At 53.2% G+C, this 11,845-nt stretch overlaps 3 protein-coding genes across 3 annotated transcripts; 2 read left to right on the top strand and 1 right to left on the bottom strand.

Moving 5' to 3' along the window:
- Window positions 1-3,284: 3,284 nt before the first annotated feature.
- Window positions 3,285-4,417, bottom strand: GLOTRDRAFT_65299 (uncharacterized protein). The gene is made up of 2 exons (XM_007871442.1): window positions 4,310-4,417; window positions 3,285-4,256 (listed from the first exon to the last, which is right to left on the bottom strand). The coding sequence occupies exons 1-2, from the start codon at window positions 4,410-4,412 to the stop codon at window positions 3,436-3,438; spliced, it is 924 nt and encodes a 307-aa protein (XP_007869633.1). The 5' UTR covers window positions 4,413-4,417; the 3' UTR covers window positions 3,285-3,435.
- A 935-nt stretch (window positions 4,418-5,352) lies between these two features.
- On the top strand, window positions 5,353-8,457 carry GLOTRDRAFT_122955 (alpha/beta-hydrolase; the record flags this gene model as incomplete). Its single annotated transcript, XM_007871441.1, has 18 exons — window positions 5,353-5,491; window positions 5,559-5,754; window positions 5,814-5,850; window positions 5,900-5,994; window positions 6,052-6,089; window positions 6,147-6,178; window positions 6,240-6,332; window positions 6,392-6,505; window positions 6,562-6,632; window positions 6,691-7,025; window positions 7,085-7,104; window positions 7,161-7,224; window positions 7,283-7,381; window positions 7,430-7,436; window positions 7,493-7,602; window positions 7,660-7,670; window positions 7,725-7,886; window positions 7,943-8,457. The coding sequence occupies 18 exons, from the start codon at window positions 5,353-5,355 to the stop codon at window positions 8,279-8,281; spliced, it is 1,962 nt and encodes a 653-aa protein (XP_007869632.1). The 3' UTR covers window positions 8,282-8,457.
- Window positions 8,458-9,075: 618 nt separating this feature from the next.
- GLOTRDRAFT_65293 (cytochrome P450) lies at window positions 9,076-11,648 on the top strand (the record flags this gene model as incomplete). Its single annotated transcript, XM_007871440.1, has 14 exons — window positions 9,076-9,312; window positions 9,376-9,490; window positions 9,544-9,561; window positions 9,611-9,630; window positions 9,689-9,700; window positions 9,753-9,818; window positions 9,877-9,982; window positions 10,035-10,174; window positions 10,231-10,459; window positions 10,518-10,557; window positions 10,614-10,877; window positions 10,939-11,025; window positions 11,083-11,208; window positions 11,258-11,648. The coding sequence occupies 14 exons, from the start codon at window positions 9,076-9,078 to the stop codon at window positions 11,421-11,423; spliced, it is 1,626 nt and encodes a 541-aa protein (XP_007869631.1). The 3' UTR covers window positions 11,424-11,648.
- Window positions 11,649-11,845: the final 197 nt, after the last annotated feature.

The raw sequence follows: 11,845 nt of genomic DNA, 5'->3' as shown, positions 1-11,845 counted from the left end.
GCACATTCGGGAGGACTATGTCCCATCGGATAGCGGACATGTGGCGCAATGGACCGAGGACGTCCTACTGCGTCCTGCAGAAGACGGTGATAATGCGTGGGGAGCGACGCACCACCTTTCTCGAAAGTATAGAGGAAAATCAGCGGGCATCTACCGGAGGACGGCATCCTGGCTCATCGATGGGTAGAGCGCTGAATGCTGAACTTACCTAAGCTCTTGTCATCCGGCCATGGACAAGTCTACTAGAGCCGATGATTGTGGAACTCATCATCAAACCGCTGAACAGGGTATAATTGCCACTCACATGGACCCTGACGCTACCAGCTCTAGTCACCGCCTCTTCGCTCCAGTCTAGAGGTTCATATTGTACTGGACTATGATCGAAGCAGCGCGATGGAGCCTCCTGCTTGCCTTGCGCTTTTCATTGCAGAAAATGACTGTGGAAGTATAAGCCCACAAACATAACCTGCATGGGTAACTTCTATCACACGCGTGAAGAAGGCGGCGACGTCGGGCAGCGTTCTAAAGCATAGACGCCATCGACGAACATGGATAACGATCAGAGAATGACGAATTTTGGCACGGGACTGGGGAAGCATCTCCATGGTCGCGGAATGGGTGTCTAATAGCATACGTCTGAACGGAGTGTACGGAGATCATGTTGCTGCGAAGAGGTTTGAGCTGCAAGAAGTCAACGTGGACGGCTTATTCGCCCGACTAGTCGGTACCTGGAACAGAGTAGCTGCGTGAAAGCAAAGTAAAACTGAAAAACGCCGCGGTGGATAGTTCCGTGCGCAACCTGAAACACGAAATGGAATTATTCAATGGTCAGCATCTTCCTGTGAAGGCATAATCATCGACATGACGACACGTACCTAGGCACCTGGCGACCGAGATCAGAAGGGAAAAAATATGCTCTGTACACTCTAGCAATCAAGGGTAATTCAGGATGACTGTAATACAGCCGCAAACACACGCGCTGGGGACCAAGCACCCTTGGCTAACCCAGGTAAGTACCTTCTGAACGCAGAAGGGCAACCTGAAACAGATGGCTGAACCGTGGACAGATAACTTCCTTTGCTCCGCCCGCGAAACCTGGACGACCCGGCACGGGCGAATCGTACAAGGGCAGACCAACTACCAGGAAGATCCTGCTTCTAGAACGCGAACCCGGACTTCTGGAGAGATTGGGTGCATCGAAAGGACAGGTAATAATCATCGAAATGGAGCATACAGGGTGTCAGAGGGACGAGTCTTCGACCGGCCGTAGGTCCGACATCCATTAATTTCATAGCAAGTCGTCTGTCGGAATCCGATCCCTAGAGCTTGACCGCGATGAAACGCTGTAGTAGGACGGCCCTAAGTCGGGGAAGGAGCCTTTCCACTGTCATGTCGGACTGAATATCGCCAGGTCCCAAAGAGCCGGCATGGAGGTCAGCCAGGCAGATTTGAAACACTACGAAATGACAATCGAAGACATACGCAAGGTTCATGGGAACGTGTTCTTAGAAATTGTCAATGAAGAGAACGTCTAGACGATACCACTGGAGCTTCGAAGCGCAAGTGGCTGCATCTAAGCCGAGCTCTGTATGACAAGAGATAGCGTAACACTCTTGACGATTTGATAGCTATTGCCCTGATAGAGACCGAATCAACCGGCAAGACAGAAGAACATACAGTTGAGCCACAGGGCGCGGGAATCCCAGCTTAGGAGGTCAAGCATAGAGACAACGGAATCGAGAACAACTTCAGAGAAAGAGCTTGTTCACAACAGACGTGGGCCTCCATTGTGCCAGCATCCTTGTGATAGGGAGTAACGAGCGCCAATAGACCGACTCACCGTAAATTCAGCCAGAGCCAGTACGTCGGTCAAGGATTCAAGTGAGTGGTCGTTGTTGCTACGGAGGCGCGAAAGAAAGTCGGGAAATTGCTCTGGGCTTTTATACTTGTTAACACGCGTTGTGGAGAGCATCACAGCGAGGCGAACCTTGAGCCTCGTCTTTTACGCATGGTCGACGAGCGCTGAAGGGTGCGCGTCGCGTTTGTGGGCGTCAGAGACGGGCGCCAAGGTCCAATGTGGGCGCGCGTCTGATGTTGAAGCTCCGATTCAAATCCCTCTTTAGCGCCACCGCCACACTTTGTCCACAGCGCGATGAAACCCATGTCTGAAGGGTCATACGGTGCGCATAGTGTCTTTATTACTTCTAACTACAGAATTACACCGCCAGAAGGTACATGGATTTTTTCTGTAATTACCGCTATCGTATCCCAAAAAGCGTAAATGTGGCCGATAGCGTCACGTATCGATACACCGTCTACCGAATGTTATTGATTGTCTCCTACTGCAGCACAATGATAGATAAAACAAGGCCAGACAGGAGCACGAAGCTAGGCCTAGACAGTTGCCGGCTCGTCCCAAAAGCTATGTCGCTGACGCGCATAAAGGGCCTCACATCTAACTCTTGAGAACATCATTGACGAGTGTGCGATTACTCATGTTTTGAACGGTGTAGCCTCGGGAGACACATCATGATCATAGAAGCAAAGGATCAGCTACGGCCTACGCAGGTCACAATGTGCGCCGTATCCTCGTAGGCTTCCCGCCGACGAGGCCTCGTTCGATGCCACCAGAATGGGAGGACAGACCTTCAGCTAGATTTATCGTTCAGCCAACAGCGATGAGCTGAACCCGAATGAAAGGATGTCGCTTCAGAATCTCTGAGGGGATGCCGGATATGTATACGCTCACGGGTGGTGGTGAGCTGGTCCGAATCCAACGCCATTCAGCATCGTCTGCCGAACAATACTCCCCATGATACGATGCTCCATTTTTGCGAGCCTTGCTACTTCCCAGGTCTTGTCCGCGGCAAGGACCTACTGTACGTGGGCACCCGATACCCCCCCACCCCCACCCCGGCTGCTTGTCAGTATCGCCGTGACGGCATCGCGCAGTTTTCTGCCATCCTGTTCGTCAGCCGCATATGCGTACCAGCGTCCCAAGATCCTGGAAGCGTGAGGGCTGACAGTAGGGAATCCCAGTCGACGGCGAACCTAGCGGGTACGTCGTGCGGCATCAGATTTTGCCCTGAGAGGCGGATACCGTACATGCTGAAGATTGCATGGTCATCGGTGTCTCACTACTCCGGCTTACTCTGGTCCTTGCTGTTCGGACTGCACGCATATAGCGGGTGGATAGACTACTTCCAACCGTTTGAGTCTGGCCCGTCCCATCTGACCGCGCACCGTGCAGTCGTCTTGAGTGACAGCTTCAAGGCCCACAAAGATCATCAGATGAGGGTCTGCCATGGAATATCTTCAGTAATGCGCCACGCTATAACAGATATACAATAGAAACCTAACGGCCCTTGATTGGCAGATCGCAGCATGAATGAGGTCATATACAGTAAAATGCCTGCCGCTTACTCCAAGTCCGACCTAAATTTCCATCCTTTCCTCATCATCGTCACTATCTGACTCTTCTCCGGAACCAGCCCCGCCCGCTTGACCTGCAGGCTCAGCTGCAGCCCGCTTCGACCTCGCTGCTCCCGCCTCCATCTCAGGTACGCTCCTCCTCATCTCCCACCAAACCCGAATCGCACCCTCCCTGGCCATCTCGTGTGCCCGACCCAGCTCCTGGAGTTCTCCGTCCCCAACCTTCGTCATCCCAAGGTTGGTGCTAGACCAGTTGCTCCATATCAACTCGCTCGGCGGCGGCGAGCCAGACGACGGGGCCCTCGACGAGGCAGGCAGAGCAGAAGAGAACAGAAAGGCAAAGACACCTTGCGCAGTGAGGTGCGGTATTTCTTCCGGGGAGGGATCCAGAATCAGGGGAGATGTAGACGCAGCATTGGATGGAGACGGCCGGGTCAAGCGGCCGACGGATACGGCGCATACGACACCGCGCAGAGGGATGCTGCCAGCGTTGATCAATGCTAAGCTCGCGCTGTTCACCATGCTGGCTATCGTCCCCGGCCCAAAGACGCCCGCCGTGCCCGCCCCGACGCCGGATTTGCCAACGACCTCGCTCACCGAGAGCGCCTGGACGACCATCTGAACTAGAGTCCTCGGGTGTTGGTTAAGCAGGATCGTTTGGGAGAAGATGGTTTTGAGCACGGACGCGACATGGCGAGCTTGGGTCGACGGCAGGGAGTGGAGGGGGCGCACGTAGATTTCCAGAGATGTGTAGGACGGATGTTCAGACTGTGGTCGAGGTTCTATGGGTCCTGACACTGACGTTAGAGTCGGCGTGGACTTGCCTGAGTAGATACGATTTAGACACGAATCTTGAGTGCCCGACAAGATGTCCCACCGAAAGAGAATTGCGCTGACCCGTCCGACCGATCCAACCCCTCGTAGACAACGTGGACAGGACGGAGGTCTTCTGCCTTGCGGCCATCGGGACGTGCGGCCATTTTCCAACAGTTGTATGGCAGAAGGAGATCAAACGGCGGAAAGGGACAAGGCTCAGACAACGAGCCGGTAGAGAACTAGGTAAGAGAGCCCGAATTAGCTGGAGGCAGCAGCGGCAGTCAGGGGTCTCGACGCACACCTCCTGGCACCGTGACCAAAAGGACTTACCTACCATTTATGGGGCTCCCTTTACTGGATCGGGAGAAGTCGACGTACTTATACCCCTCTGACACACGCAGCCCGTCTCTCATACTTATAAGAGAGACTGCCGTATCCAAGTCAAATCCCCCTTCTCCTCGCCGACCATCTCCTGTGCCTCACCTTCGCCGCCGTGTATGAATATGCTACCCCAAAGGCCACCAACACCCCATACTTATCGGCCTTATATGGGGTACTTGAATCTATGAATGTACTTCCCAACCAAGCACAGAGCAATTACTAGACGAGCGATGGTGCTGCCCGACCTGACCGACTTTGCCGAGCGCGCGTTTCAACCCGCGAAGCCACAAGAGCCTCTCGTCCTCTCGTGGGTCTCTCAGTGCAGACTAGATAGACTTAGGACAACATCTTCAATTTCAGTACTGTCTTGAAAGACAGACCGACAATTAGTTGGCGTTCTCGAGCTACGGGTTATTCGGTTCCGAGCTCAAGCTTCTTCCCGTCGGCCGGGCTTACTGCGGTAACCGCGTGCGTCGAAACAGCAATTACCCCTATTGACCACATCTATAACGCCCACGCCTGCTCTATATCCAGCTGACGGCAATGTACGTGATGAACAATTGCGTGGCATTAATATTCCGCCTTGTTGGGTAGGTCGCATTGTGCTCTCTCAGCGGCCCTTGACATGCCGGCGCATCACTCGGGGAATCCGTCTGCATAGCACCTCCCCGAGGGTACATAAGGCGTCCCTGAAGACTCTCTGGTGCCTTTTGACCCACCGCCATGATAGGTCTGTGCGTTGCGTTGGGCGCTGTCCTCGCGAGTGTCGTGCAGGCGCAGGAGCAGTATCCGAACGGCGTCGGGTATCCGCACAACTACACCGGGATCCCCTCCGGTGACTACAGCCCGGAGTGGCAGGATTGTAAGTGCAGTTGGTGGTTCGTCAGGTGTTCTACTAACGCGAGTCTGACAATTTGTGGCGGCGTTAGACTTCCAGGTTACTGAGCAGCCCCCGAACGTCACTTGGACTCTCGGGAGGAACTGGGCGGGGAACATCGGCGTGCAGCGGGCGGGACACCCGAATAACACGCTGTTCTTCTGGGCGTTCGAGAAAACGAATGGCTCGCTGACTGCGGCGGCGGGAGAGAACAGCGACGTCCCGTGGGGCATCTGGCTGAACGGAGGGTGCGCAGTTTGACTTTTGGCAGAGCGCGGGACATTCATAATTTCCGTTACTGGGATAGACCCGGAAGTTCCAGTCTGATCGGCCTGCTAATTGAGGTGAGTGCAACTTATTTGGAAGGGGAATAGGACCTCACAGGAGGTGTAGAACGGGCCTATTCACATTGCGAACGACTATTCGGCCTATGCGAACAATTACAGCTGGGATACGCTCGCTGACTACGTGTGGATAGACCAGCCAGTGTGAGCATTTCCTTGCATCCTCTGTATCCTTTGTTCGCTCAGATAGCATCTGGACAGTGGAACCGGGTATTCGACTGTGGACTACGGAGCCTGGGGTACGTGGATTCCAGTCATATTCTCGGCATTGTGGTTAAGATGGTCTTACTGCATAGTTGCTGACGAGGATCAGATGGGTGTCGACTTTGTGGGTGTATTCATGGAGTATTAGATCGTCACCATACTGATCTATCATTACTTTGCCCTAGTTTGGGTTTCTCGAGAACTTGGTAAAGGTCTTCCCGAGTCTTGCCACCCGGCCTCTGTACCTCACGGGCGAGAGTTACTGCGGGACGTACATAGTGAGCCTCATTCACTCATTCAACGGTAAGATTGATTGCGAGCGAGTATCTCTTCTCAGCCCTACATCACGAAGACGTACTTCAACATGGAGAATCCTCCAGTGAAGCTGGCCAAGATTGCTATTGGCGACGGAACAATCGGGAGTGGGGTGGTGTTCGAGCTCCTTCCGACTGTGCGCCATTCCTACGTTTCCTGTGCTGAGCCTTTACCTACGTATCGAGTTACTAGGTCACGACGATCGAGACGTATCCGCAACTTATCGGTTATGACCCGGAGGTGTATCAGTACTTCAAAGAACAGTACGTTGTATTTTATGGATCGGCTATCAGCGGCGCCTCACTAACAGCATACTCGCAGGGAACACTTATGCGGCTACGACCTTAATCTGACATACCCGCAGAACGGTCACTTCCCAACGCTCAACTATACTCAGGGCGCGTACGAGGGCTCTCCCATGCGTACCAAGTCCGGCCGTCTCGGCCGACAAAGTCTCCTGGAGGTCGTCAAGGAGCGGTATGCCGCAAGCGAGAGCAAGAGCCTGCATAAGCGCGACAGAGAGCTGCGGCGCGAACTGTGGAAGATGGAGAAGCGGGACCTGAGCGGGCGGGCGAACGGGACGATCGATTCGTGGTATGGGTGTGATATTTATGACGAGCTGTTGGATTATGCAGTCAATTTTACGTTCCCATGGTGTACGTTTTCTCCTTGCCCTGTCATTCTCTCTGGGGTAGTTGCTGACTAAGGGGCGTAGCTGCTGGGAAGGATTTCGACGTAAGTTTGTTGCGCGCAGGAGTGCGCAGGAGATTGTGACTTATGGATCGATATAGGTCTACGACATCCCCGATGCGTTGAGCCCAGAGGCACCTCAGGATGGTAGTGTTTTCCTGAATGGTCAGCTGCGACTCGTGTATTCTCCTTTGACTCGTATGTCTCATGATTCCTTAAACAGATAACCGAACTCGCGCTGCGATCCATGCCCCTACGAGCAAGGATTGGGTTGAGAGCATTTACTACAACTTCACTGGCGGGCAAGACGGCAATGATCCTAGTAAGCGTGCCTCTCGTGTAACAGAACCTTGACTCACATTGATCCTAGGTGTCGAGTAGGCTCAAACGATTAGTGGTTGACGAAATTCCGGCTGATTGGGGTTCTCCACAGGCCCATGGCGTTCCTTACAGATCTGGCGACCAACGCCACGGCGAAGAATGTCTCGGTTGTGATTTATTCCGGAAATGATGACTCGTTAGTCGCTCATCGAGGCTCAGAAGGTGCGTATTCGTCGACACCTTAACGTATGTCCTAATGCTGATGAAATCCCATGCCAGTTGTAATTCAGGTATTCAAGTCTGATTGACTCCGACTTACCGCGTATTGACATTGCGATCTGTAGAACACGACTTTTGGCGGAATTCAAGGTTTCACCAGGAAGCCGTCTACTCCCTGGTATGATGACGCGGGTAACTTTGCCGGTATCGCGCATCAGGAGCGGAATTGGTCGTACATCCTCTTCAAAGGCGCTGGCCATCTGGTTGCCGCTCAGCAGCCTGAACTGGTAAGTCATATCATGCATACGTGTCCTCTCCTCATATGTTGATTGGCAACACGTAGGCGTACGTCTTCCTCCGCGAGTTCGTTCTTGGGAACAACCACACAGGCTTGGTCGAGTCTGGTTCGAACGTAGTCGGCGGAGAGGTCGCGTCGCTTGCAGGTGATTACTACCCAGGAGGCTCCGAGATCTATTACGGTTCCGGAACGACTCAGAGCACGTATGTTGCCCCGAGTGCCACCATCGCGGCTTGGGAGAGCTTCATACAGACTGCCGACCCGATTACGACTGCTGCCGGCGCTGCAAAGACTGCGGCAAAGCAGAACTCAGCTGCGCGAGTGGGTGTTGCGTTGGGGAGCTTGGGGGTTGGGGTTGTATTCACGATCGCGCTGTTGCGCTAGCGGGACTTCAAAATCACATGTTCCACATGAGACGGACTTCCTCGACGGGCTAAATATAAAGTTGAGCGGACGTGTCGCGCAGTAAGGCTTCTGCGGCGAACATGTACATTGTAGGTAGGCTGGCAATAGCTCTCCGTGTACTCTAGCAATTCGAGTCAGTGCGGCTCTGCGATTGTATACTCTCAGGCTTGCCGTGGATTTGCATCTGACGAGGAGCGTTAGCGATTTGGCGACAAGAGTCGGCATTGGGCAACCCATCTTCTCCCCATCTCTTCGTTCTACTACATGCCTGCACATCATAGCTATGTGCCTAGCTATAGCCCGAAATTCTTCGCAAACGGTATTGCTACTAGTTTCTCGAAAGCGCCTCCTAGAGGAAAGATGTGAACCTGGATTGTTTTGCAAATGTTTTGCCACCCTTGTTGCATCCGACGGATGAATTTGCAGCGATTCTCTGAGATATTCAAGTTGATATTGGACTTCGAGTCTTCGACATCTGCAACAATTTCTTACTACCAAACCTATCTGCCTCCCTCATACATCGGTTCATCTTACATGGGACGAAGTAACTATGCATGTCAGCCACGTCAGCCACGTCGACCGGCTGACTAGTCGGTTTTTAACAACGCATGGCACTAAGTGCGAAGGTTTCGTAGAAATCGTGTGACATTCGTGAGTTGCGTATGTCATCGGCATTTCGAGCCTGCGCAGTGCGACCTTGCAGGTATTTCTTTATATATAGTCTGTAAGTTCCCTTCGACTGGGATCGCTAACCAACTAACCCATCCGAGACCATGCTTGGCACTGTCTTGCTTTCGGCCGCGGCGTCGTTCGTGCTGTATACTGTCTGGAGTATACTCCAGCGTGTAACCAAACCGTACTTCTCGGCACTGAAGAACATCCCCGGTCCGCCCAGCCCGAGTTGGCTGTATGGCAATATCCGGGAAATACTGCAACAGGAGGCGGGGGTGCAGGTCGAGCAATGGGTGGAACAGTACGGACATGTGTTCAAGTTCAAGTGGGCGATGAACGTGAGGCTTGGGGACTTTCGGAAGTTATAGACTTCGTTAACTAACATTTGGGCTAACGGATAGGCTGATCGGCTCGTTCCTGTGGATACGAAAGCCCTACATCATATTCTGACCCATTCATTTGACTACCAGAAACCCAAGGATGCCAGTAGAAATATCGCGCAGATTTTTGGCTATGGTGAGGCTCTCCGAGTCTTTCTTACACGGCTAATTCCTGACGGCCGTTTAAAGGCTTGCTTGCTGTAGAAGGTATGGAAAACCCTACTATGCAGGCAATTATTGTTTCTGACCGCAGCAGAGGAGGAACACAAACAACAGGTAATGTCACTTTCATCTGAGTTGGCGAGCCGCCTGCTGACGGATGTCGTACATTCAGCGCCGCATAATGGCACGTATCCCTTACGGTGCATGATACTCCATTTTACTCACACATGCCGTAGAATCCAGCTTTTGGCCCGATGCATCTCCGGGAGATGACAAGTATCTTCTTCGAGAAAGCCATCCAGGTACGTCCCGAGTTAAGCCAATCTATAAACACAGTATCGTCAATAGTGTTCCTTGCAGCTCCGAGACATTTGGCTAGCACAAATACCTGCTTCCGGAGAACCCGCAATGTTCGACGCGCTGTCTTGGCTCAGCAGGATGACCTTGGACGTCATCGGACAGGCTGGTGAGTCGCGCCGCACACTCGCTTCCATTGTGACATAACCGACCTCCTCAAGGATTCGGTTACGACTTCAACGCGCTGAACCCCGACTCGACGCCAAATGAGCTTAACCAAGCGTTCGCAACCATCTTCCAGGGCAGCCAGAACCGGCACCGGCTGTTCGTGCTCAACCAGATTCCGTTAACCAACCTGATCGTACGCAGGCAACAGCCGTACTGGTTTATCGTATAACTCTAATTTGTGACTGGTAGCCTACTGAACGGCGCAGACGCATTGCTGAAGCCAGGAGGACGATGGACAGGATCGGCAGGCGGCTCCTTGAGGAGAAGAAGCGGGCTGTGCGAGAGAGCACTGGCGCAGGCGGCAAGGTCGAGAAGAAGGCGTTCCAGGGCCGCGATTTGCTGAGTCTCCTGGTGAAGGCGAATATGGCGGAAGATATTCCGGAGAACCAGCGGTTGACCGACGATCAGGTCCTGGCTCGTGAGTGTCTTCTTTTTGCACACTTGAGATGTGTATTGATGGTGCCAATTATTTCTAGAGGTGCCGACGTTCATGATCGCTGGCCATGAGACAAGCAGGTGCGTTATCCCTAAATGTTTTCCATATTATCTATTGCTTAACGCCGCGATCCTAGCACGGGCGCCACCTGGTGTCTGTATGCCCTCAGCCGGGCCCCGGACGCCCAAGTCAAACTGCGCGAAGAGCTCCGGGGCGTGTCGACGGACACACCCAGCATGGACGAGCTGAACGCACTGCCGTACCTCGACGCGGTCATACGGGAAATGCTTCGCATCCATGCACCCGTCCCGATGACCGCGCGCGTCGCGATGAAAGACGACGTGATCCCACTCAGCAAGCCGTTCGTTGATCGTTATGGGAAGACGCAGGATGTTATCCGGTGCGTTCGTCCGTACTCTATTAGTTCTTAATACGTGACCGATCATGATCTTCACGCCTAGTATATCGAAGGGTGATTCCATCGCGGTCCCGATTCTGCAGATAAACTGCTCAAAGGAGATATGGGGCGAAGATGCAGGGGAGTTCAAGTACGCTCACACTTTTGCTTTGGAAGGTTTCCGTATTGATGTTGACTCGCCCTTTAGACCAGAGCGATGGCTCAAGGACTCTGTCCCCGAGGCTGCACACAATGTACCCGGGATCTGGGGCAACATCCTGACATTTCTAGGCGGCCCGCGCGCGTGCATCGGCTATCGCTTCTCCTTGGTCGAGTGCGTCACACACCTCTCATCGCGTGTAGTCACTAATTACTGCCAACAGGATGAAGGCGATTATATTCACCCTGATCAGAGCGTTGGAGTTCAGCCTTGCTGTTCCGCCGGAGCAGATTGGGAAACGGCAGGTGATCGTGACCCGACCTGTTGACCTCGCGGATCCGGAGAAGAAGAACTGGATGCCACTACTAGTTCGACCGGTGAAGCAGTGAAACTCGGTCTTGTGCGGTGCGGATGCGGGCTGGGTTGGCCAGTGTTCTGTCTGTCTGAATTTTGCGCGAATCCGGCTTCTGCTCTATTTTTGATCATATCTTTCACCTGAAGTTTCGGATTATTCTGATTATTCGTAATTGAAGAGATCGTAGATGGATACATCCTTAGGTTGTATCGAGAGAAGGTGAATGGAGGCACCTGAAGCTTGAGGACCCGGAATGAGCGCACTCAATTATCCATCAACCTGCATTGCGGAACCTCACGATCTCATTCATTCCCTCGGCTTCACGTGAGTTAGAACTACCGTCGCGAGCCCCACAGATTATTCTATGACGATGCTGTGTCCTCAATTCGCACTGGACTTCCGCTCGTTATAACGCAGCCTTCGCTCGCGGCCTGCCATAGAGCATAGACCGTGGAT

Source organism: Gloeophyllum trabeum (assembly GCF_000344685.1).
Source record: "Gloeophyllum trabeum ATCC 11539 unplaced genomic scaffold GLOTRscaffold_00014, whole genome shotgun sequence".
Taxonomy (NCBI): domain Eukaryota; kingdom Fungi; phylum Basidiomycota; class Agaricomycetes; order Gloeophyllales; family Gloeophyllaceae; genus Gloeophyllum; species Gloeophyllum trabeum.
This window is presented reverse-complemented; position numbering and strand designations above follow the sequence as displayed.